At 41.6% G+C, this 25280-nt stretch overlaps 1 protein-coding gene across 18 annotated transcripts in view; it reads right to left on the bottom strand.

The window, feature by feature from the left end:
* LOC105485190 (zinc finger protein 207) overlaps positions 1 to 22811 on the bottom strand; it is a 32597-nt gene extending 9786 nt beyond the window's left edge. For 2 of the 18 annotated variants that reach the window (XR_011615600.1, XR_011615601.1), the window contains exons 1-12: positions 21970 to 22432; positions 20895 to 21068; positions 13942 to 14080; positions 11349 to 11516; positions 11147 to 11222; positions 10600 to 10647; positions 9142 to 9212; positions 6249 to 6406; positions 4976 to 5068; positions 3749 to 3991; positions 2310 to 2469; positions 1983 to 2166 (exon numbers count right to left, since the gene is read on the bottom strand). Coding sequence is in view for 12 of the 18 variants with exons in the window: in XM_071082697.1 (XP_070938798.1) it covers positions 2006 to 2166; positions 2310 to 2469; positions 3749 to 3991; positions 4976 to 5068; positions 6249 to 6406; positions 9142 to 9212; positions 10600 to 10647; positions 11147 to 11222; positions 11349 to 11516; positions 13942 to 14080; positions 20895 to 21068; positions 21970 to 22077 (1599 nt within the window). In the remaining 6 variants the exon portion in view is untranslated. The other 16 variants (XR_011615597.1, XR_011615598.1, XM_071082698.1 and 13 more) reach the window with 14 other exon arrangements.
* Positions 22812 to 25280: the final 2469 nt, after the last annotated feature.

The raw sequence follows: 25280 nt of genomic DNA, 5'->3' as shown, positions 1-25280 counted from the left end.
TGAAGCCAAATAATCAGGTATTTAAATTTATTTTTTGACAGTCTCGCTCTGTTGTCCAGGCTGGAGTGAACATAGCTCACCGCAGCCTTGACCTCCTGTGCTCAAGTGATCCTCCTCCCTCAGCCTCTGGAGCAGGTGGGACCACAGACACACACTAAAGCGCCTGGCTAATTTTTAAATGTTTTGTACAGGTGGGGTTTTCCCATGTTGGCCAGGCTGGTCTCAAACTCCTGGACTCAAGCAATCCTCCCACCTCAGCCTTCCAGAGGGCTGGGATTACAGGCGTGAGCCACTGCACCCAGCCAATAAGAGTTAAAATAGCATTCAGCTTTATAATACTTGCAATGTTTTGCTTAAAGGTATGACTTCTACCTGTCACATATATACAAACTCTTTTGTGATGGCTAAATCACTTTTCAATATATTTTCCTTCAAAGTTAAAGCCCTTTTTTCGTTACAACTTCAGAGTTCCTGTCTTTTATCTATACCTTCACAGTAAAGTTATAAAGAAATGTTACCATTTTCTTGGAAGTCTTAACTTTACAATGAGAAAAACTTGAGTTCATTATATTAATACTTTGCACAGGTTATTTGATGCCTAAAAAATCATAAAACTACCCTGCAAAAGTAAAGATCAGAAAAACAGATCCCAAAAAGGTCCACAAGAGCTATTAAGAGGTTGTAACACAAAATACTGAATAGCAGTCATCTCTACAGAAAAGCTCTCTGTAAGAACACAACATTCAAAATTTCCAAGGATAAAACGTTGCACAGTAAGGCTACCTAGGCTTAATAACAGAAGGTACTCAAATGAATAATGTAATCTTCCAGGAACATAATAAAATTAAAAATTGCCAACCCATCTGTTAACCATCCCAACAGAGACACATTTAGATTCTCAGCATTACACTTAGAATAATACATTACAACTCATTAACAGCACAAGAAGCTATTACTGCATGCACCTAAGCTTCTAGAAGTTTGTACCTGAAAAGCTTCTGAGGTCCATGCAGTACTGAAGTCTCAAAAATAATCAAAAGGAAATGAATGGGTCTGGCACTAGGCTCTAAACATCTCAGCAGGAAAAGTGTTAGCATTTACATTTTAAGTATCTATGACACGTGATGTGTACTGACACCAAAGAGGGTGGAAAGGTGATTATAAAGATTTCATACCCATTAGGTAATGACTCATGTATCTAAGTTTTTCTCTTAACTGAAACATTAACATACAACTCTATGTATATTCAGTTTAAAACATGCAGCTAAGAAATAACCTACAACTCAAAAGACAGAATCCAATGATATATCAAAACTGCATTGGTAACTATAAATTTTATTATGTGGACATCTACTGTGGCATGCATCTGTACAAACCTTTCAGGCAGTGGTCCACAGCTGGGTTATGAATAAAAAGGCATAAATTTTTCTCTCGTTTTATTACAATGAAGTTTAACAGTACAGAAAAGTCACATGACCTTGGTGGGTCAGATTTCTTAAACCCTGCAACATGAGGAACTCTAAATACATTAAATATTGTTACACATTCAGACTTCCAATGTACAAGTACTTGGAAACAGTTACAGCCCTCACCAAGCTAGGTTGGGGACATGAAGTCCAACAGCATCTGAAATGCTGTGAAGGCAAACTTTACAAATAGCAATGTAAGCTTACAGAACTTGCCTTTATTAAGGTGGTATGTTCATGTAATTCCAGCGCCTTCACAATTTAACGAACCAAATTTACTATACTTCACTTCTAAAAACCTAGATGAAACATGAAAAAGAAGCCATACAGTATAAATTGCAACTTCAGGAAAAGTTCCTGCTTTATTATTCCAAATAATTTTTCCCATGTAAAATAAATGTCCAATAGTTCCTGGTATGTGGGAAGATAATGTTTGTTAAAGTCACAATGAAGCCTTATTGACGGAAGCTTGGCTATATAAACAGCACAAGTTGAGAAAAGGTTTAATCTCCAAACCTATTAGACTGGATGAAGTAAGATCAGTAACGGCCACCTTGCGACATTACAGGAGGTCTCATTCCCATCGGAGGTCGAGGAGGCCCACCCTGGTAAGGGGGCACCATTGGCGGTCCCTGCCCATACGGGGGCATAGCACCAGGAAGGTATCCTGGCATGCCTTGATGATGACCACCATACTGACCTAAAAAACAAGAATTTCAAACACAAAAAATAGATTGTTACGTATTGTACTTTTAAATGCAATGTATACTGCAGATAAATTTAATATTTTATGCATGAACTTAGAAAATCCACTAAATATGATAAACATAAAAAGAGGAATACCATGAGGTGGCATTGGGGGTCTCATTCCTTGTTGCTGTGGGATGCCTGGCTGTGGTGGCATCATACCTCCAATTGGTCCAACTGGTGGATTACCGATGGGGGCCTGTCCTGGCCGAGGAAGATTACGTTGATATTTAGGTAACTGTGCCCTTCTCTCTTCCTGGGAATAAAAATAAGCACAAGGCTAAATACTCAAATGTAGAGGCTCATCAAGCATAAAGGCATGCATCTAAAATCTTACAACGTTAAGAGTAATTTTCAAAAATTTACCCTTACATCCCAACTGTTTACTTTTGCCAGACAAACCAATCCAACTACTTAAACTCTAGATACCTTAAAACTTCACCTATTTGTAAACTTGAAGCATGGCTAACAACTTTCCAGGAATTACAAATTGCTTCAACAAGAAACTAATTAAGTATTGTTAACATTTTTTTTTTTTTTTTTTTGAGATGGAGTTTTGCTTGTTGCCCAGGCTTGAGTGCAATGGCCAGGTCTCGGCTCACTGCAACCTCCGCCTCCCGGGTTCAAGTGATTCTGCTGCCTCAGCCTCCCGAGTAGCTGGGATTACAGGCATGCGCCACAATGCCCAGCTAATTTTGTATTTTTAGTAGAGATGGTGTTTCTACATGTTGGTCAGGCTGGTCTCGAACTCCCGACCCTCAGGTGATCCACCAGCCTCAGCCTCCCAAAGTGCTGGGATTATAGGTGTGAGCCACTGCGCCGGGCCAACATTCTATTTTCATTTTTCAAGATGGAGTCTTGTTCTGTTGCCCAGGCTAGAGTGCAGTGGGTAATCTTGGCTCAATGCAACCTATGCCTCCCAGGTTCAACTGATTATCCTGCCTCAGCCTCCTCAGTAGCTGGGATTACAGGTACCCGCCACCACACCCGGGTAATTTTTGTATTGATGGGGTTTCACCATGTTGGCCAGGCTAGTCTTAAACTAATGATGTGTCATTTGTCTGTCTTGTGATCCGCCTGTCTTGGCCTCCCAAAGTGCTGGAATTATAGGCGTGAGCCACCATGCCCAGCCGTTATCAACATTCTAAACATTAACTTTATATCAAAATTAATTCCTTTATACGGGACTTAAGGGATCTGCAGATTCTACTTCACACTTAACGTTTCTTCAATTAACATGTGCAAACTTATGTTTAACTAAAATGATTTTTAAGAGAGTTAAGAACCTGACTTGCTGTCTTCTTTTAGAAACAGTCTGGAGGAAGGGGATAGAAAGCACCTAAGACCAAAACATGCAATATCCATTCACTTTAAGTATTTTATGATTTCTTAAGATTCAGAATGGCAAAAACCACTTAGTTAGCATTAAACCAGATCACAGACCATCTGAGTACAAATTAACACTTTTTAAAGGGACAAACTGCTATAATGGCTTTAAATTAAATGCTGCTAGTAGAAAACTAAAAACAACTTACCAGGGATATATCCTCATCTGGATGGATCAACTTACTGGTTGCACTAGTTGTTGTGAGTGTAGCAGGCTTACTTGTTATTGAAGCTGCTGGTTTAGCTGCAGTACTATTTGTTGTACTAGTGGTTGAAGCTGTAGACTGTGTATAAGCAGGGAATGTAGGCTTTGGGGGTTCTGTAGTTGTTGCAGGGGTACTATTTAAGGGTTTGAAATCTGTACCAACAGGTCCTTGGACAGCTGCCTGAGCCTGTAAAATACAATACTTCGTCAACAAAACCTCAAAACCCAAAATTAACTATATCTACAACAGTTTAACTTAAAACAAGACATCAACATCAAAGCACCAAACTTTAAATGAAATTAAAACAAAGTTAACATGTGATAAACACTCCACAAAATTCAAGATAACCCATACAAACATCAAAAGATGCTGGGTTAAAGTCACACCCACAACACAGCAATGGAAATAAGACTATATTTAACTTGTTAGATGTCTTCTACCTCTTCACCAAAAATTAAATTTACAATGCTCTGTATTTATTCCAGATTGCTGAAATACAGTATAATAGAATAGCATGTGTTCTATTTTTACTGTTCTATTAATAAGTTTAGTTATTAATCTATCAAACAGCTAAAAAACCAAAAAACTACAGAATGAGAGTTTAAATTCCAGTTACTAAGTATAACATGAACGAGTGTAAATGGTGACATATAAAAGATACATCCTTTAGTAGTATTCTTTATATATATATAATCCCCTCCAAATTAACAATGGCTGGATAATTATCAAGGACAAAAGGGTTAATTTAGCAGGATCTTTTAAAGTAACAAGTTACCAAACAAATGTGTTACTTTTCATAATACCACACATCTAAAACACGTAGACTAGGCCAACTTTAGAACCAAAGCAATGTGTTAAATTTTCTTACATTAAATGTGATGCATTAAACAGCACAAATCAAAATAGCTTAATCATGCATCAGGCTAACCATTGGCCACTATAATGCATTTACTGCTTACATGCTTTTAACCCTTTAGAACCACAAGAGTTCGGGGTAGTTTTTTTAGCATGAATTAAAAATTTTAAATACCATTTGACTTATACGGCATTAATTTTGCTTTAAAAAAGTAAACAGTATATTTTTGGAAAAATATTCATTTTTTAAGTAGGGTCCAAAGGGTTAAGTTATAAAGCCATTTTAACAATTTTAAACTGCAACTTCCTGCGTACTTGTGCTGTGCTAGGAAACAGAGCTTTAGAAGATGCAGACAGACTTTCTGAATTGGATGAAGCTGTACTTGAGCTTGTGACAGGTGTCCCCATCTGTAGCATAAAAGAAAGGAAACAATGAAAAGTCTCCAAACAAATGGGTCAAAATAAGCCATGTGGTAGACTTTCTAGTAGATTGCGTATTTGTAAATGCAAAATTTAATGCAATCAAATGTCATTTACTTTAAAAGGCAGGCAGTTAATGCATTTACAATAAACAAGATTAAAGTATGAGCCTCAAAATTTTAATTCTATACCAATAAAACCTAGTTAACTAGCTTTTCTAAAACTACTGTGTTTTGCATTATTTCAAGAATGATACCTGAAACTGAGAATAATTATGTATAAATACTGACACTTCAATCCAATTCTGTATCAATGATTCTCTACAAAAAGATTTTTGCCAAATTTTACATCTCTCAATACATAAAATTCCATAAAGTCCACCATAAAGCTAGGTTAATGTGCTTAATAAAAGGCACTTAAAGAAAATGCTTTTAATTTAGCACCCACAAACAGAAAAAACAGTTAAAAAAAATCTAAGGGATAATCTAAAAAAGAAAATGAATAAACATACATCCTGATCTAAATTCTGAATAAATTAAACCTGAATCTGCTTAATTCTCAATGAAACGAGGAAAAAAAGCAAAGGTGTTAACCATTATGTGCACACTACATAGAACAGAAGCATCTTTCACTTATGCTCCGGAAAAAAAGTTGTAAAAGCTTTGAAAAAAGACCAGTAAGAAATACAAGTGTGCCTAGGTCAAAAGCCATTAAATTACGCCATTTTAGCACAAGTGTGGCATTGTAGCTCATCACTGTTCCATACTAGAGGCAGAGCCTGACAAATAATTTGCTACCATCTTAGGAATGCTCATCTTTGACTTTGCTGTCCCTTCCATTCACAGTTCAGCTAGCAAAGGAAAACTTCTAAACACTCCAGATATTAAACTTTCATTAGCTTAAAAAAAAAAAAAAAAAAACTAAGAATAAATAGGGTTCACAACTATGAAAAAGTAACATACTAACTTTGGCTCCATTTAACCTTTTATGGGTAGAGGAAATCAGTGTGTAAACATGGAAGTGGATAAGCCACCTTTTAGTACATTTAATAAATAATATTAAAAATATTATAAACGAAAAAAAAACTGACCTACAAGAATTTCAAAGACTTCTGTAAACAACTGTACTTTATCTTTAAGCGCACTCCTTTACAGGATTTTCACCTTACCTGCCCAGCACTGGGGAAAAGAGGCTTAGTAACTGGAGGCTGCGGAGCAGGTACAGTTGCTGTTGGTGCAGGTGGTCTATTAAGAATACCTGGCGCTGAAACAGCCTGTGCTTGGGTCATTGGAGGAATTCCAGGACGTGGAACAGGTGGGGGCATACCTGCAGAGAAGAAATGTTTGGGGAAACTGAGTCACTGAAATATTTAGTGTAGGAAAAAACACTTCTATACTACAAAGTTATGAACAATTAACTGCTCAATGACTCGATTAAATCCAAGGAACTCAGGCATTTGCCCCATGCAATATTCTTACCTCAAATTTTCCCTTCCTTTGGACTGCTTCAGAATTTTACAAAGTGGAAGATAACACTAGACTCTGCTGCATGCACAAAACATCTGGCAATTATGCTTACTGATCCTAATGACTTAGCAAACTTCTTGCAATATATAAAATAATTATTTCAATCATCTACAAGACAGATATTTAAATGTTCCCTGAACTCTAGTGCAAATTACAATAAAAACTCTATGAATCAAATACCACGAACAATAAAAACTTTTCCAAAGTTAAACACATCACTACTACATTCTTTAAACTTCCTCAACATGACAAAACTTTTTTTTTTTTTTTGAGACAGAGTCTCGCTCTGTCGCCCAAGGCTGGAGTGCAGTGGCCGGATCTCACCTCACTGCAAGCTCTGACTCCCAGGTTCACGCCATTCTCCTACCTCAGCCTCCCGTGTAGCTGGGACTACAGGCGCCCGCCATCTCGCCCAGCTAGTTTTTTGTGTTTTTTAGTAGAGACAGGGTTTCACCATGTTAGCCAGGATGGTCTCGATCTCCTGACCTCATGATCCGCCCGTCTCGGCCTCCCAAAGTGCTGGGATTACAGGCTTGAGCCACCGCGCCCGGCCATGACAAAACTTTTAATGACTTCATATTATCAAATGAACATCAATTATTATTCTGTATTCTTTTAAATACCTAAATATGTATCACAACATAATGTATATGGAGCCGCCAGGCAATTATTCGTATTTTGTTGATGCTTTATTTTTCCTGTGTCCCTTTACATCAATTATTTTCAGCACTCTAAATATGCTACGGATTGCAAACACACCAACATAAAAACCAGGCTAGGGCCGGGTGCGATGGGCCACGCCTATAATCCCAGCACTTTGGGAGGCTGACGCAGGTGGATCAAGAGGTCAGGAGTTCGAGACCAGCTTGACCAACACAGTGAAACCCCATCTCTATTAAAAATAAAAAAATTTGCCGGGCGTGGTGGCACATGCCTGTAATCCCAGCTACTCAGGAGGCTGAGGCAGGAGAGAATCGCTTGAACCCAGGAGGCGGATGTTGTGGTGAGCTGAGATCACACCACTGCTCTCCAGCCTGGGTGACAGAGCAAGATTCCATCTAAAAAAAAAAAAGAAAAGAAAAGAAAAAAAGAAAGAAACAGCCTCGTGTGGTGTACCTCGCTGGCCAACTGAATCCCTCCCTTTCCTTGTGCTGTATTTCCTGCTTCATAGGCCAAATTCTATATACTTAATTTCCCAGGTTCCCTCACAGCATAATATGTAAGGAGCTAAGGTGCTTCTGGGAAAGTTATTTTGCTTCCAAATAGAAGAAAAAGGAGGTCAAGTGCTGCAGCTCACTCACACCTGTAATCTCAGCATTTTGGGAGGCTATCCGGCTGCAGTGAGCTATGATCGTGCCACGGCACATCAGCCCAGGTATCAGAACAACACCCTGTTTCAAAAAAAAAAAAAAAAGGAAAAAAAGAAAATGGAGAGTGCACTACTACTGACACCGCTTCTTGTCTGAGCTGTCTTATAACCAAATGACATTTCTGAGGAAAACAAGCTAAGATTAGCAAAGTCAAAAAAGCATGGGTTAATAAGTATCACTGAGCCACTCAGTTTGTTGACTGAGACAATAAATGCCTACACCGTTTAATACAGTTTGTTGGAGCCGCGCGCAGTGGCTCACACCTGTAATCCCAACACTTTGGGAGGCCAAGGCAGGTGGATAACCTGAGGTCAGGAGTTTGAGACCAGCCTGGCCAACACGGCGAAACCCCGTCTCTACGAAAATACAAAAATGAGCCAGGTGTGGTAGTGGGTGCCTGTATTCCCAGCTACTCGGGAAGCTGAGGCAAGAGAATCACTGGAACCCTGGAAGCAGAGGTTGCAGTGAACCAAGAGCATGCTCCAGCCTGGGTGAGAGTAAGATTCCGTCTCAAAAAAAAAAAAAAAGTTTGTTGGATTTCTCTATTACTTGTCTAAAATATTCCTAACAAATACAAGTGCTCTTAAGTACATGAGATTCAGCACATAGGCCATGACTCACTTTGGCTGCTTTGAAACCTATCATCGGCCGGGCGTGGTGGCTCAAGCCTGTAATCCCAGCACTTTGGGAGGCCGAGACGGGCGGATCACGAGGTCAGGAGATCGAGACCATCCTGGCTAACACGGTGAAACCCCGTCTCTACTAAAAAATACAAAAAACTAGCCGGGTGAGGTGGTGGGCGCCTGTAGTCCCAGCTACCCGGGAGGCTGAGGCAGAAGAATGGCGTAAACCCAGGAGGCGGAGCTTGCAGTGAGCTGAGATCCGGCCACTGCACTCCAGCCTGGGCGACAGAGCGAGACTCCGTCTCAAAAAAAAAAAAAAAAGAAACCTATCATCTATTTCAAACTTCAAGAAAGGGCCATGGTCTTCAGATATCCACTAAAATACATTTTTGTAAATAGGGCCCATATAAACACTTCTCACAGGAACTTGCAACTTACGAAAATTTTTAAATTTCATTATACCAATGCCCACAGATGTCTAAAAAAACTTAGAATTAAAGCCTCTACATCATATTAAAAGGAAATTGTCTAACATATCATACCTGGTGGCATTCCAGGCATCAGAGGTGGTATTCCTGGTCCAGGTGGCATCATTCCACCCATTGGCATCATTCTATTAGAAAGCAAATTTCAAGAAACAGTAAGTTAATGAACAGCATAAACCATTAAAAAATATTCTGGCTAAAGCCTGAAACAACACTAGATAGACTTGAATCTGACCTCTAATATTGATATGAATCAAGCTGAAAGAACACACAACACACTGTAACAATCCTATCAAAATAAATTTTTTAAAACCCAGCAAACTCTTTGGTTTACCAATAAAAGAAAAAAAAAATGTTGACAAAACATTTAAAGTCATTGAGAACGAATATACTCTCAATATATATAAGAGACCTCATCTAAAATACGTGTAATGGAAAGCAAAATTACCACTTTTTCCACTTGTAAAATATCCACACAGAATATTAAATAAAAAGAAGAAATCTCTATTTTAGAGTTGAGTCAGATTTTGAAAAGGAAAAGATTGAATGAATGTACCCTTTGAAATGAGATTTTTTTATTTGGCTAGGTGCAGCAGCTCACGCCTGCAATCCCAGAACTTTTGAGAGGCCAACGCTCAAGGACTGCTTGAACCTAGGCTGGACAAAAAGTGAGACCATATCTTTTTTAAAAAAGTATCTTTTTTAAAAAAATTTCAAACATTAGCTGGCTGCAGTACTGTGTGCCTGTAGTCCCAGATACTCAGGGGGCTGAGGTGGGAGGATCACCTGAGCCCAGGAAGTCAAGGTTGCAGTAAGCTGTGACTGCACCACTGCACTGTAGCCTGGGCGACAGAGTAGGACACCCTGTCTCAAATACATACACACACACACACACACACACATTTTTAGAGGAAGGAAATGCTACCACCAAAATTAAAGACACTCAAAAGTAAAATCAGATGGCCTAATATTTACAATAACTACCTAACACTAAACCATGACTTAAAAACACAACCCATTCATTTTTTTCCCCTAAAAGAGCTCACCTTCAAATATCAGTGTCCAATTCACTTAAAAAACGACAAATTGGTCAATTTTCTTCAAAATTTTTAAATTTTTTGTGGGCAAATTCAATTCTTGATTTAAAATTTTTATCAGAAGATTAACTTCTATTGATAGATTAGAAAATTCCATTACATCCTATGATAATAAAGTACATTTCACAGAATATAGTCTTTCTTAAATACTAACCCTTATTATCAGGTCCCATTACTTTTAATAGTTTGGAGAAAAATCACTGCACGTTTGAAGTATGTTTATATGGGTCTATTACTATTTCCTAAAAGATGTTTTATTTTCCTTCTTTAAGAGACCTGTGTTAATTAGCTTTCAAGTTTTAGTGAGGAAGGTTAGAAAATTTCTGAAGTCAACTGAATAGATACCATTAAACACACACATAAAAAAAATGACAGTATCATTATACCTCCTGAATTACATTATGAATGAGATGCTTACATGTTTTCACCGCAAAATGACTGGGTGTATTTTCTCTGATGATGCAATCTGTGAAAATGTATGACAAAATCAAAATCTAACTGTGATTTTCAAAATACAGTGGGAAAGTGTATTGTATACCTCTCACATCCAACAATATTTAAGTAAAAGTGATGGGCACAAGCACCTCATACTCATTTTAGTTTTGATGCTTTGACAAATAAATCATTTACAGAGTTTGTCTGCTTCTTGTCGCAACTACAAAGTGTCACAGATAGTTCTGAATCTCAGAAACGCAAGTCTATAAATAACCAACTACTTTAATCACAGTAAATGCAATTGAAGTAGATGGTTGCTTACATATACCCTAAAACCCAAAAATCTATTATTCAGAGGCAAATTTATACTCCTTAAATTTATTGGTTGATCCCTTTATTAGACAAGATTTATATAGCCCATACCTTCTTCTAAAGCAAAAAATGAAAACTAACATTTCATTCATATAACATCCAAATTGAAAAAGATTACTAGGCACAAGCCTACAAGATAAATAAAAAAATTTTCTTACCCAGGTGGCATGCCTGGCATAACTGGTGGCATTCCTGGCATCAGAGGAGGAACACCTGGCATTAATGGAGGTATGCCTACAAGCAAGAATTTCAATCAAAATAATAACAAATATTAAAGAGTCAGGGGGAAGAAAGTAATACTTCGATACAATATAAATAACGCCCTAAAAATGTAAGATTTTAAGCAATCCTATATGCTACCTGGAGGCATTCCTGGTGCTCCTGGTACTGGTGGCAGTCCTGGCTGTGCCATTGGGGGAATATAACCTTGTTGAGGTTGAACAGGCTGTGGCTGAAATGAAGTTGAGGCTGCAGAGTCATCATCATCATATTCATCAGAATCATCTTGTTGTTTCTTTTTTTGACTTTCTGTTACAAAAAAATCTTAATTATTTCCATGGAGTAAAAACTAAGAAAGTTTACTTACAACATTCAATATTTAAAAATACTTATATTGGTAAAATTAGTTCATGAGATTTTTCTTCCCCCAAAATTCAATATTGCTCTATGTTCTTCAAATGTGTTTTCACCCTATATTAAACAAGGTTAACGTTCTTTCCCTGTCCCACAAAAGGTAAAATGATTATCCTAAATCAGTATTTTTTCTTTTAAATTTTTAGTAGGGTCTTGCTCTGTGACGCAGGCTGGAAAGCAATGGCACAACTGCAGCTCACTGCACTCTCAAACTCCTGGGCTGAAGTGATGCTCCCGCCTCAGTCTCCCAAGTAGCTGGGACTGCAGGCAAATGCCACAACACCAGGCCTTTTTAAAAAATTATTATTATTATTATTATTATTTTTGGTAAAGATGAGGTCTCGAACTTTTGGCCTCAATTGATCCTACTGCCTCAGCCACCTAAAGCACCAAAATTATAGGGGGTCCTTCATTTTCATATGCCTTAACACTTGTTAATTCTATTTGGAATTCAATTATGAACAATAATATAAGAAAATGGAATGATCCAAATGGTACTGCATATATACCAATCAAGTACATGTCTTCAAAAACAGAGCTCAAATTTAAAATTCCAAATAGATCGATCTACCATTCAATTTTATCTATCTTATCTATTAAGTGACTAATCAATTAATTTATCTAGATAGGATCTCACTCTGTTACCCCGGCTGCAGTGGAGAATTCACAGCGGAGAATTCACAGCTCACTGAAGCCTCAACCCCCAGGGCTCAAGACATACTCCCACCTCAGCTGAGACTACAGGCATGTGCCACCACGCCCAGCTAATTTTTATATTTTTTTGTAAAGACAGCGTGTCACTTTCTATTGCCCAGGTTGGTCTCCCAATTTCTAGGCTCAAGCAGTCTTCCTGCACCGCCTGCCCATAGTGCTGGGATGACAGGTGTGAGCCACTGCAACTAACCTACCATTACATTTATAATTGAAAATAGTAACTATGGGCTTCAGTGAGGCTGAAAAAAGAATATTATTACAAGGGGAGAGAGATGGTGGCTCACACCTGTAATCCCAGCACTCTGGGAGGCCTTGGCAGGTAGACTGCTTGAGGTCAGGAGTTTGAGACCAATCTGACCAACATGGTGAAACGCCATTTCTACTAAAAAATATAAAAAAAAACTAGGCCAAGTGTGGTGACTCAGGTCTGTAATCCCAGCACTTTGGGAAGCTGAGGCGGGTGGATCACTTGAGGCCAAGAGTTTGAGAACAGCCTAGGCAACATGGTGAAACACTGTCTCTACTGAAAACACAGAAAAAAAAAAAAAAAAAAAAAAAAAAGCTGGGAATAGTGGTACACGCCTGAAATCCCAGCTGAGCAGCTGAGGCACGAGAATCACTTCAGCCTGTGAAGCTGAGGTTGCAGTGAACTGAAATCATGTCACTGCACTCCAGCCTGGCCAACAGCTAGACTCTGTCTCAAAATAAATAAATAAATTAAAAAAAAAAAAAAAAATACAAGCCGGGCAAGGTGGCTCACGCCTGTAATCCCAGCACTTTGGGAGGCCGAGGCGGGCAGATCACTAGGTAAGGAGCAGATCACGAGGTCAGGAGTTCGAGACCAGCCTGACCAACATGGTGAAACCCCTCTCTACTAAAAATACAAAAATTAGCCAGGTGTGGTTGTGCGCACCTCTAATGCCAGCTACTCCAGAGGCTGGGGCAGGTGAATCGCTTGAACCTGGGAAGCGGAGGTTGTGGTGAGCCGAGATCATACCACTGCACTCCAGCCTGGGCAACAGAGACTCTGTCTCAAAAACAAAAGCAAACAAAAATCAGCTGGGTGTGGTGGCACAAACCTGTAATCCCAGCTACTCAGGTGGCTGAGGCACAATAATCACTTAAGGCTGGGCACGGTGGCTTGCGCCTGTAATCCCAGCACTTTGGGAGGCCAAAGCGGGCAGATCACCCCTTAAGGTCTGGAGTTCAAGATCAGCCTGGCCAACATGGTAAAACCACAAAAATTAGCTACTAAAACCACAAAAATTAGCCAGGCGTGGTGGTGCATGCCTGTATTCCCCAGCTACTCAGGAGGCCGAGGCAAGATTATCACCTGAACCTGGGAGGCACAGGTTGCAGTGCAGTGAGCCGAGATCATGCCACTGCACTACAGCCTGGCAACAAAGCAAGACTCCACGTCAGAAAAAAAAAAAAAAGAATCACTTAAACCCCGGAGGCAGAAGATGCAGAGAGCTGAGATCACACCACTGTACTCCAGCCTTGGCTGGACAGAGTAAGCCTCTGTTCTCAAAAAAAAAAAAAAACAAAAAACAAAAAACAAAAAACAAAAAACAAAAAACAAAAGAAAATTTATCCCAATATTTACCTTGTGTTTTCTGCTCAAGAAGTCGTCGTCTTTCATCCATGTCTTTTTCTGGAATACCTTCCATACCGTATATTTCCAATTCTATGTCTGTTCTTCCAGGTATTGCATTTGGTACGGCATCTATTGTTTCTTTATGTACCTAACAACAACAATTTCCATTAGATAAAAGTCTTTTTTTAAGAATAATTATGAATTAATCAAAGACTACTTAGTATAATGTTAAAGAATAAATGTTCTATGGTGAGGCCATGTAGGGTCAATTCCCAGTTTTGCCATTCACTAGCTCTGTGACTGATATCAAGCATGTCAGTGGACCTCTAAGCCTGTTTACTTCATCTATATAGTAGCTAACTTGTAGAGTTGTTTTTAGGATTAAATACTATATATAAAAAATACTTGGCCAGACATCTAACACACAGTAAACATTCAATAAACATTCTTTCAAGTTTATCATATAATCTTGATTACTTCAATTATTAGCAGTAACTAGTAGTCCTATCCAAATCAGGGATGTTTCACATGTGAATTAAGAAAAGATTAGGAAACAGCCTCATATTAGAATTACAATATAGCCAGGTAAGGTGGCTCACACCTGTAATCCCAGCACTGGGGAGGCCGAGATAGGTGGTTCACCTGAGTCAGGAGTTTGAGGCCAGCCTGGTCAACATGGCAAAACCCTGTTCCTACCAAAAATACAAAAATTAGCTGGGCGTGGTGGGGGGTGCCTGTAATACCAGCCATTCAGGAGGCTGAAGAGGGAGAATCGCTTGAAGTGAGCTGAGATCGCAACACTGCAATCCAGTCTGCACGACAGAGGGAAGAGTCCCTCAAAAATAAAAATAAAAAAAAGCTAGGCGTGGTGGTGCACACCAGTAATCCCAACCACTGGACAGGCTGAGGCATGAGAATAACTTGAACACGGGAGGCAGAGGTTGCAGTGAGCATTCCAGCCTGGGCTGAAACAGCGAGACTGTCTCCAAAAATAAAAATAAAAAAATAAAAAGCTGGGCGCGGTGGCTCACGCCTGCAATCCCAGCACTTTGGGAAGCCAAGGCAGGCGGATCACGAGGTCAGGAGTTTGAGACCAGCCTGACCAACATGGTGAAACCCTGTCTCTACTAAAAAATACAAAACTTAGCCTGGCATGGTGGCATGCACCTGTAATTCCAGCTACTCAGGAGGCTGAGGCAGGAGAATCGCTTGAACATGGGAGGCAGAGGTTGCAGTGAGCCGAGACTGCACCATGGCACCGTAGCCTGGGCAAGAGAGCGAGATTCTGTCTCAAAAATAATAATAATAATAATTACAATAGCAAATTTTCTAAGTACAGATCTTGAGACAAGCCTCTGGTTACAAACTAGAAAAGTTACATTTACAATCAGTATGACTTGCAACTAATGAGTTACGTGAGGCATTTTACTTTTTTTTTTAAGACAGGGTCTCACTCTGCCGCCCAGGCAGGAGTACAGTGGCATTATCTCAGCTCACTGCAACCTCTGCCTCTCAAGCTCAAGCCATCCTCCCACCTGAGCCTCCCAAGTAACTGGGACTACAGGTGTGTGCGCTGCCATGCCTGGCTAAGTGTTGTATTTTCTGTGGCGATGGGGTTTTGTTACATTCCTCACACTGGTCTCAAACTCCTGAACTCAACGGATGCACCCGCCTCAGTGTCCTAAAGTGCTGGGGTTACAGCGGTGAGTCACCATGCCCGGCCCTGAGGCACTTCAACATGTTTCTTGCAACACACTGAAAATCTGGGATTTTTTTTTCTCACTATATTGTTTTGCTACATAAATGTTTCTAATCTTCAGATCTGGACAACTTTTGCCAATATCCCTCCCAGTCTTGGTTTCTTCAGCAAGCCATTTTGCTGAAGTAGACGTCAAAGTATTTTGTCTAGACTATCAAGTCTTTCTGGAAATGCTAATGCATGCTCAAGTTTGAGAAGCCCTGATTTAGGCTAATGACTTAGATATACTCGCCCAAATAACATTCATTTTTTCTTTCCTCATAAAACATTTTCATGTATGAACAGAAAAGTAACTACAAAAAGGTAAGTATTTTCTTCTTAGCAATGTATCTCACTTAAAGATTTGAAACTGGGGCATGCAAACCAAACTCAGAAATTATCTTAATATCTTTTTGTTTTTTTTTTTTTGAGACGGAGTGTCGCTCTGTCGCCCGGGCTGGAGTGCAGCGGCCGGATCTCAGCTCACTGCAAGCTCCGCCTCTTGGGTTCACGCCATTCTCCTGCCTCAGCCTCCCGAGTAGCTGGGACTACAGGCACCCGCCACCTCGCCCGGCTAGTTTTTTGTATTTTTTAGTAGAGACGGGGTTTCACCGTGTTAGCCAGGATGGTCTTGATCTTGTGACCTCGTGATCCGCCCGTCTCGGCCTCCCAAAGTGCTGGGATTACAGGCTTGAGCCACCGCGCCCGGCTAATATCTGATTGTTAAAAGCTATTCCTTATACAGCAATTAAAATATTTATGGATAAAGCGGCTCAACAAGTGACTTAATTGCCCTGTTTCCTAAGGATTTTTGGAATATTTTGCTATTCTTAAAGAGATGACGCAACAGGCATTCTATAAACAATTACATTCACATACACACTAATCTTCACTACATTTCTGAGGGCAACAATTTACTAATTTAAAGGTGTTATCTATTATGGTACAGCCAGAATTAGATTTCTTGGGACCTTGTCAAGCAAAGTCATAGGGTCTTGGTTGAAAAGACAGGAGGCAAGCATTGATGAGAAACTGCAGGTAACCACCTAACTTACTAATCATGTCTTAGGGTTTATCATCTATAAAACTGGTATGATTTAACTGCCAGGCCTATCTCACAGGTTGCTGTGAAAATATAGGACTAAATAAAGGCACTCAGACAATTAATAATGTTACTAACAGTTTCTCAACTAACCTCCTTGCAGCTTCCACACCACTTCTCTGCTCTTCATATAGGACAACTCCCTAAGAGTGCCTCCGCTTCCTCTCCCTTTGTCTCTTCAAAGCACCGTAATCACACTTCACCCTCACCACTCTTAGCAATGACTCTTTGTCAAGTCACCAATGACCTTATTAACCCAGTCTCAGTCCTCTTACTGAACCAACCACCAGCATTTGACTCAGTTAAATAAGTCACTCCTTGAAACACATCATTGACTTCCAGGGCACTATTCTTGGTTTTCCTACCTTTCAATCTCCTTGGATGATTCCTTTTAATCTCCTGACCTTCAAATGTTGGAAGTGGCCAAGAGCAGAGAGCACCTAATTTCCATCCACATTAGATTCCCTAGAAAGGAAATCTAGTAGCATGGCTTAAACTAGCCACCCGTACATTATATGCTTCCATATTTCTATCTCCTGTTTTAACTTCTGTGAATTCCTGACCTGTACATCAAACTGCTTAGGTAACCTTTCCGTCTGAATATTTAATAGACCTCAAACATACTACACTCAAAATTAACACAGGCCTCCCTTATTCTCATTCTTAAGTCTATTATTCCTGTAGCTTTTCACATTTCGATATATGCTAACTCATTTTTCACACTGCTCAGATAAAACATTTTTGAGACAGGGTCTCACTCTTGTAGCCCAAGTTGAAGCCGAGTAGTGCTATCACGGCTCATTGCAGTCTTGTCCTCCCTAGCCCAAGCGATCCTTCCTGCCTCAGCCTCCTCAGTAGCTGGGACACAGGCACGTGCCACCATGCCCAACTTTGCATTTTTTGTACAGATAGGGTCTCATTACATTGTCCAGGCTAGTCTCGAACTATTAGGATCAAGTGATTAGTCCAACTCGGCCTCTCAAAGTGCTGATTACAGGCGTGAGCCACCGCACCTAGCCAGACCATCTTGAGATCACCCTTAACTCCAGTTTTTCTTATATCCCATATCTAACCTATCAAACTCTGGTCTCTGTTACCATCTCCTCTTGTCTGTAATATTCCAAGTCTTCTAAACTGGTCTCACTGTACTCTGCACTCTACTTTCAACCCTGCAGCCAGAAAAATCCTTTTAAAAAAGTCTTACATGCTGGACGCTGTGGCTCATGCCTGTGATCCCAGCACTTTGGGAGGCCAAGGAAGGTGGATCAGGTCAGGAGTTCAAGACCAGCCTGGCCAAGATGCTGAAACCCCATCTCTACTAAAAATACAAAAAAATTAGCCAGGCACAATGGTAGGCACCTGTAATCCCAGCTACTCGGGAGGCTGAGGCAGGAGAATCACTTGAACCCGGGGAGCAGAGGTTGCAGTGAGCCAAGATCGCGCCACTGCACTCCAGCCTGGGCAAAAGAGACTCCATCTCAAAAAAAAAAAAAGTCTAACGGAGGCCAGCTGCAGTGACTTATATCTGTAATCCCAGCACTCTGGGAGGCTGAGACAGGATCACGTGAAGCCAGGAGTTCAAGACCAGCCTGGCCAACGTGGCAAAACCCCATCTCTACTAAAACTACAAAACTCAGACAGGCACAGTGGTACACGCCTGTAATTCTAGCTACTCAGGAGGCTGATGCACGAGAATCACTTAATCCCAGGAGGCGGAGGTTGCAGTGAGCCCAAGACACAGCAAAACTCTATTTACTTATTTTTTTTGAGACAGAGTGACAGAGCATACATCTCTATTTAAACCCCCATTTCATTCAGAATTAAAGAAAACAGCCAGGTACAGTGGCTCACAACTGTAATTCCACCACTTTGGGAGGCTGAGGTGGGAGAATCGCTTGATCCCAGGAGTTGGAGACCAGCCTAGGCAACATAGTGAGACCCTGTCTCTATAAACTAAAATTTTAAAAATAGCCGGGTATGGTGGCACACACCTGTGGTCCCAGGTACTCAGGAGGCTGAGGTGGAAGGATCATTTGAGTAAGGGAGTTCAAAGCTGCAGTGAGCTATGATCTGCACTCCAGCCTGGGCAACAGGGTGAGACCCTGTCAATCAATCAAAAGAAAATGTTCTTATCCACATTATCCAATATAATAGTTAGCTACGTGACAGAGACACTGAACATTTAGCTATTCATAGAATTTCAAATAGCCACATGTAACTAGTGGCCGCAACAGTGAACAGCTGTGGGTCTAACATGTAGTAGGTTCTCTAACTTTTTTTTTTTTTTTTGAGACGGAGTCTCTGTCACCCAGGCTGGAGGAGTGCAGTGGCACAAACTCAGCTCACTGCAACCTCCACTTTCCAGGTTCAAGTGATTCTCCTGTTTCAGCCCCCTGGGTAGCCAGGACTACAGGCGCCCGCCACCACGCCCAGCTAATTTTTTCTATTTTTAGTAGAGATGGGGTTTCACCATGTTGGCCAGGTTGGTCTCAAACTCCTGACCTCAGGTGATCCATCCGCCTCAGCCTCCCAAAGTGCTGGTATTACAGGCGTGAGCCACCGCACCTGGTCAACATTTTAAAGTGAGTATTAAATTGTTGTTAAAGTATATGGAGTGAAAAGGATCTATATCAATTTATCTTTAAACCCAGAGAAACCATGTCTCCCTACCTCCCACCAACAGTAGTTTCCAATGATTGGGTATTTGATCTTCTCATATTTCTCTAAGGTATAATTTAGCAAAAATACAGACGGCTCTAGGACTAAGCAAAAGTAGAATAACGTTGAATGAGACATGAAGGTACTTACTAGATCTTAAAAACTGTAAGTTACAATGCTCTATTTTCTAAAAGAACTTAAGAAACCTAGAAATTATTGTTACTATTACTATTATTATTTTGGGGATGGAGTCTCACCCTGTCGCCCAGGCTGGAATGCAGTGGCGCCATCTCGGCTCACTGCAACCTCCACCTCCAGGGTTCAAATGATTCTCCTGCCTCAGACTCCCCAGTAGCTGGGATTACAGGCACACCCCACCACACCCGGCTAATTTTTGTATTCATCATGTTGGTCAGGTTGGTCTTGAACTCCTGACCTTGTGATACGCCCACCTCGGCCTCCGAAAGTGCTGGGATTACAGGCGTGAGCCACCGTGCCTGGTTGCAACCTAGAAATTATTAAATGAAATACAATTCTGGGCTGGCACAATGGCTCATGCCTATAATCCCAGGGCTGTGGGAGAACGAGGCAGGAAGATGGCTAGAACTCAGGAGTTTGAGGCTGCAGTGAGCCATAACCATGTCACCGCAATCCAGCCTGGGCCACAGAGCAAGGCCGTCTCTTAGAAGCAAAGAATACAACGCTGCCATTCCAATAAATAAGTTGCTGAAATTAGCCTAGCCCCAAGCTACAGATAATAACAAATCCTTCAATGGCAGTGAGTAATGACAGCTAATTAAGTATTAATCCTTATGGCCAGACCACCTACAAAATCTAAATCACTGATCCTTGTTCTCTGCTCCAAGAACTCAGGAAATATTTTGTGATTTCAATCTGTTACCAATCTACCCTAGTAAGGTACTATCAAACTAAATACAAATATAAACTCTCTTTAAACATAAAAAGCCAGTTTTGTTTATTGTCTTGATGGCTATCGAACAATTTTTTTTTTTAAGGCTGACTAGCTATCTTATCTTTTGCAGTAAGTAAATGAACAACAACAAAAAAAAAATTACAGTTGTCAGAGAAATAAATGATTATTCTTTCAGCCAGGCGCGGTGGCTCATGCCTGTAATCCCAGCACTCCGGGAGGCCCAGGTGGGTAGATCACCTGAGGTCAGGAGTTCAAGACCAGCCTGGTCAACATGGTGAAACCCCAGTCTGTACTAAAAATACAAAAAATTAGCCAGGCATGGTGGCGGGCGCCTGTAGTCCCAGCTACTCGGGAGGCTGAGGCAGAAGAATCACTTTAACTGGGGAGGCGGAGGTTGCAGTGAGCCGAGATTGCATCACTGCACTCCAGCCTGGGCGACAAGACTGAAACTCAAAAAAATAAAAAAGATTATTCTTTCAAGTTGTTTCCAAATCACAAGCGGACAATAAATACAGAAGAAAAATCCTTACCTGCATGCAATGAATAGCTAAGCCAGGTCCTGTATACAATTTCTTGTGACATATATGGCATTTAAAATGCTTTGCTTTTTGGTGCTGTATAAGGATCTTCTCATCATCAAAATCTCTATTACAATACCTGATCAATACTGTTAAGGCACAAAAACAGCATAATGATGACACTGCCTGTAATAAAAACACATGGATAACACTACAATATAGGAACAGCTAAAACCAAAATAGTACTGTACAGAAACCCTGCTTTTGATATTTATTACACAATTAAGGACTGCACATGCCATGTAATTTCAATATTTTCAATTTCCTAGAAGCCTATCTCTCTTCACTACCTCAAAAAACACATCAGTCATCAGCAATATACTTTGTCAAATTCCTATGTTCAACAGAGATGTCTGTGAAACTTTTGTTACAAATATTTCAACATTTACAAATGCACACTGAGGACAGGAAGGAGTTCAGTTAAGAAATCCCCAAGGTTCTGTCTAGACAATTACTTCACTAGATACGTAAACGATAGCCATAACTGAATTAGGAATTTAGCAATATTTAGAATCTAAGATTACATGATGAACAATAATCACATAATTTCGAATGAACAATCCACAAAACTGTTTCCAATTCCGAATGAATTTGTTGCCAAGCAATGTATTTAAATTCACATATCAATAAAATCAATAAAACAGAATTCTTACCTCACTACTCAGATTTTCCTAAAATCACATTACAGAATTCGTAACCGTATTTAAGCTATTTTTAAAGCTGTTACATAAATAAATGCAGTACTGTAACAAGCCGCCCTTACGTACAAAACTAAACAAAATCAATTTTAATGTAAAGAATATTAACGCTTCCGGAAAAAGTATTAAATAATACCACACTGTAGTAAGAGTTTTCCTTTCTAATAAGATAGTCATTTTTTAGTCCTACAAAGTTGGGTAACAGAAACTCCACCCTGTGAGAACGCTTCCTGCAGATTAAGGCGCCCCTGGGTGAGACACGGAAGCTAGTTCTCCTCCAGCCCCAAGAAGAAAAAAATAAAAAAGGTTCGAAACCAGGGTTGACTAACTTTGGCCTTTACTAAACCGCCAATTCGAAAAGACACAAAGCACCCATAAAGTACATAAAAACAGAAAAAGTGGGTGACGGACTGGGAAGCTCTTCCCCAACCCTCCATGGAATTAATAAGCCTATCGCACTCGAAGAAAAGTCCCTTTGTTGAATCGTCACCAAAACAACGGAATGTGGCTGAATAGTCCCTAGGGGACACTGTCCTTGGCGGAGGGGTCCAGGCCGCCTCCCAGAGTCCAAAATTCGCACCAAACAAGATCCTCCTGAGTCAGTCACACGATCCACAACTGCAAGATCCTCTCGACCTCGGAATACCATTTTCCTAGAAGCCTTCCCAAGTCCAATCCCAGCCACCAGGCCACCCACGCCGACGCTTAAATACAAACGCTCCACGCCATAGGCCAAACCCAGGCCTCCCAGTCCCAGGCCCCACCAACCGGCACCCCAGCGCGACCTCGACTTCAAACCGACAAAGGATACCAGCACCACGGCTTCAGCTGCTTCTTCTTCTTGCGACCCATAACTGTGTTCTACCGACAAAGTAAAAGGGAGGAGAAAAGAAGCAGGAGAAACGAGGCGAAAATCCCTCACTTTCCCGACCCAACGGCTACGACCGCGTCCCACAGGAAGCAGACACAAAATGGCCGACGGCCTCGTTCGCCGCTCCGCCTCCCGTCAGGCACTGCGGCAGGAGGCGGAGCCAGGAAGGGAGGGTCACAGGACGCAGACCTCCGCCCTGAGTGGGTGGGACTAAGAGGCGCGAAGAGGTGGCTGACATCTTGTCCGTTTGAGAGTCTTTCGCTTTCGCTGTCAGTGCTTGCGGAGCGCTTCGGATTTCTTTTGTAAAGGAGCCAGAGACCTAGGTACGCCAAGGCACATGCAAATGGAAAACAGAAGACGAAAAAACGGGAAAGATTGCCAGTGCAGTTAGGGCCGATCACAAATAGAGATAGAGACAGCGCCGAATTTTAATTCTGTTTTAACAGTAAATGTTGATTATGTGCCTATTAAATGCTAAACCAAAGAAGTTAGTCTCTGCTTTGTAACTCGCAGATTGGTGACAGACGAGTACACAACGCAGAGCTCTCAGTGCGGCGTTGGGGGAAATGTGAAGTGCTGTAGGACCTCAGAGAGCGGGAGTCCTAAGGCGGCCGTAGTGGTAGTGATCATTGGGTTGTCAAGAAAGGTTTTGTTTTTCTTTGTTTTGTTTTATTTTTCTAAGACGAAGTCTCGCTCTGTCGCCTAGGCTGGAGTGCAGCTGCGCGATCTCTACTCACTGCACCCTCTGTCTCCCGGGTTCAAGCGATTCTCCTACCTCAGCCTCCGGGACTGCAGGCCCGCGCCACCAAGCCCGGCTAATTTTTGTATTTTTAGTAGAAATGGGGTTTCACCGTGTTAGCTAGGCTGGTTTCGAACTCCTGGGCTTAAGTGATCCGCCCGCCTCGTCCTCCCGAAGTGCTTGCTGGACGGCAGGCTTGAGCCGCTGCACCCGACACAAGAAAGGTTTCTTGAAGAGTCAAAGAGAGCGAGCAAGGTGAAGGAAAGGGTATCTCAGTAAGGGAGCAAAGAGTTGAAGTCTTTGAGGCTGGGCACGTGAAAACACTAGTCGTGGTAAGACTGGAGCTGATAGCCGGGCGCGGTGGCTCACGCCTGTAATCCCAGCACTATAGGCCGAGGCCGGGGCCGAGGCCGAGGCCGAGGCCAAGCCTGGCGGATCACTTGAGGTCAGGAGTTCGAGACCAGCCTGGCCAACATGGTGAAACCCTGTCTACTAAAAATACAAAAATTAGCCAGCCGTAGTGGCAGGCGCCTGTAACCTCGGCTACTCTGGAGAATGAGGCAGGAGAATCACTTGAACCTGGGAGGTGAAGCTTGCAGTGAGCCGAGATCTCGGCATTGCACTCCAGCCTGGGTGACAGAGCGAGACTCCATCTCAAAAAAAAAAAAAAAAAAAAAATACTGGAGCTGTCAGTGAAGGTGCTGGTCACAAGAGATAATCCTAGGGAGGCTAGCAAAGGCGGATTCTGGCAAACCCTAGAAACATTGTCAGAAGTTGGATTTCAGGCTGAAGTCTCTGAGAAGGCACAGAGGAGTTCTTTTTTTTTTTTTTTTTTTTTGAGACTGAGTTTCGCTCTGTCGCCCAGGCTGGAGTGCTGTGGCCGGATCTCAGCTCACTGCAAGCTCCGCCTCCCGGGTTCCCACCATTCTCCTGCCTCAGCCTCCCGTGTAGCTGGGACTACAGGCGCCCGCCACCTCACCCGGCTTATTTTTTTTATATTTTTAGTAGAGACAGGGTTTCACCGTGTTAGCTAGGATGGTCTCGATCTCCTGACCTCGTGATCCGCCCGTCTCGGCCTCCCAAAGTGCTGAGATTACAGGCTTGAGCCACCGCGCCCGGCCTGGCACAGAGGAGTTCTAAGAGGGCAACTGGAGGATCATGCAAGTGAGAGGTGGTTAAAAGCCCAGTGCTTGGGTTCATAGTCCACCAGTGCCACTGCCTAGCTGCCTGACTTTGGGCAAGGCACTTAAACTTCATCTGGCTGCACTCAGAACAGAGCTTGGCATATATTAATAACTAGTGATGTAAATTATGTGTTACTATTAAAAGCAGAAAATAATAGCAGACATCCATGGAGCACCTACCGTGTGCCAAGCATTGTAGTAAGTTTTAACATTATTTATCTCAGCCTCTGGGGTAGGAGCCATTATTCAACTTGTTAACTTGTTAATAGAGATGAGATAAAAGAGACTTAAGGGCCGGGCGCGGTGGCTCAAGCCTGTAATCCCAGCACTTTGGGAGGCCGAGACGGGCGGATCACGAGGTCAGGAGATCGAGACCATCCTGGCGAACACCGTGAAACCCCGTCTCTACTAAAAAAATACAAAAAACTAGCCGGGCGAGGTGGCGGGCGCCTGTAGTCCCAGCTACTCCGGAGGATGAGGCAGGAGAATGGCGTAAACCTGAGAGGCGGAGCTTGCAGTGAGCTGAGATCCGGCCACTGCACTCCAGCCCGGGCTACAGAGCGAGACTCCGTCTCAAAAAAAAAAAAAAAAAAAAAAAAAAAAAAGAGACTTAAGGGAGCTGGAATAATTTGCCCGAAAGCACAAAGTAAGTGTGGAGCTGAATTGAATTTTAAAGGATAAGTTTAGGCTGGGCGCAGTGGCTCACACCTGTAATCCCAGCACTCTGGGTGGCTGAGGTGGGTGGATCACCTGAGGTCAGGAGTTCGAGACCAGCCTGGCCAGCATGGTGAAACCCAGTCTTTACTAAAAATACCAAAAAAAAAAAAAAAAAAAAGTAGCCAGGCA

The sequence above is a fragment of the Macaca nemestrina genome, chromosome 17, assembly GCF_043159975.1.
Source record: "Macaca nemestrina isolate mMacNem1 chromosome 17, mMacNem.hap1, whole genome shotgun sequence".
NCBI lineage: Eukaryota > Metazoa > Chordata > Mammalia > Primates > Cercopithecidae > Macaca > Macaca nemestrina.
Note: the sequence above shows the minus strand (reverse complement) of the source record. Positions and strands in the feature narration are given on the sequence as shown.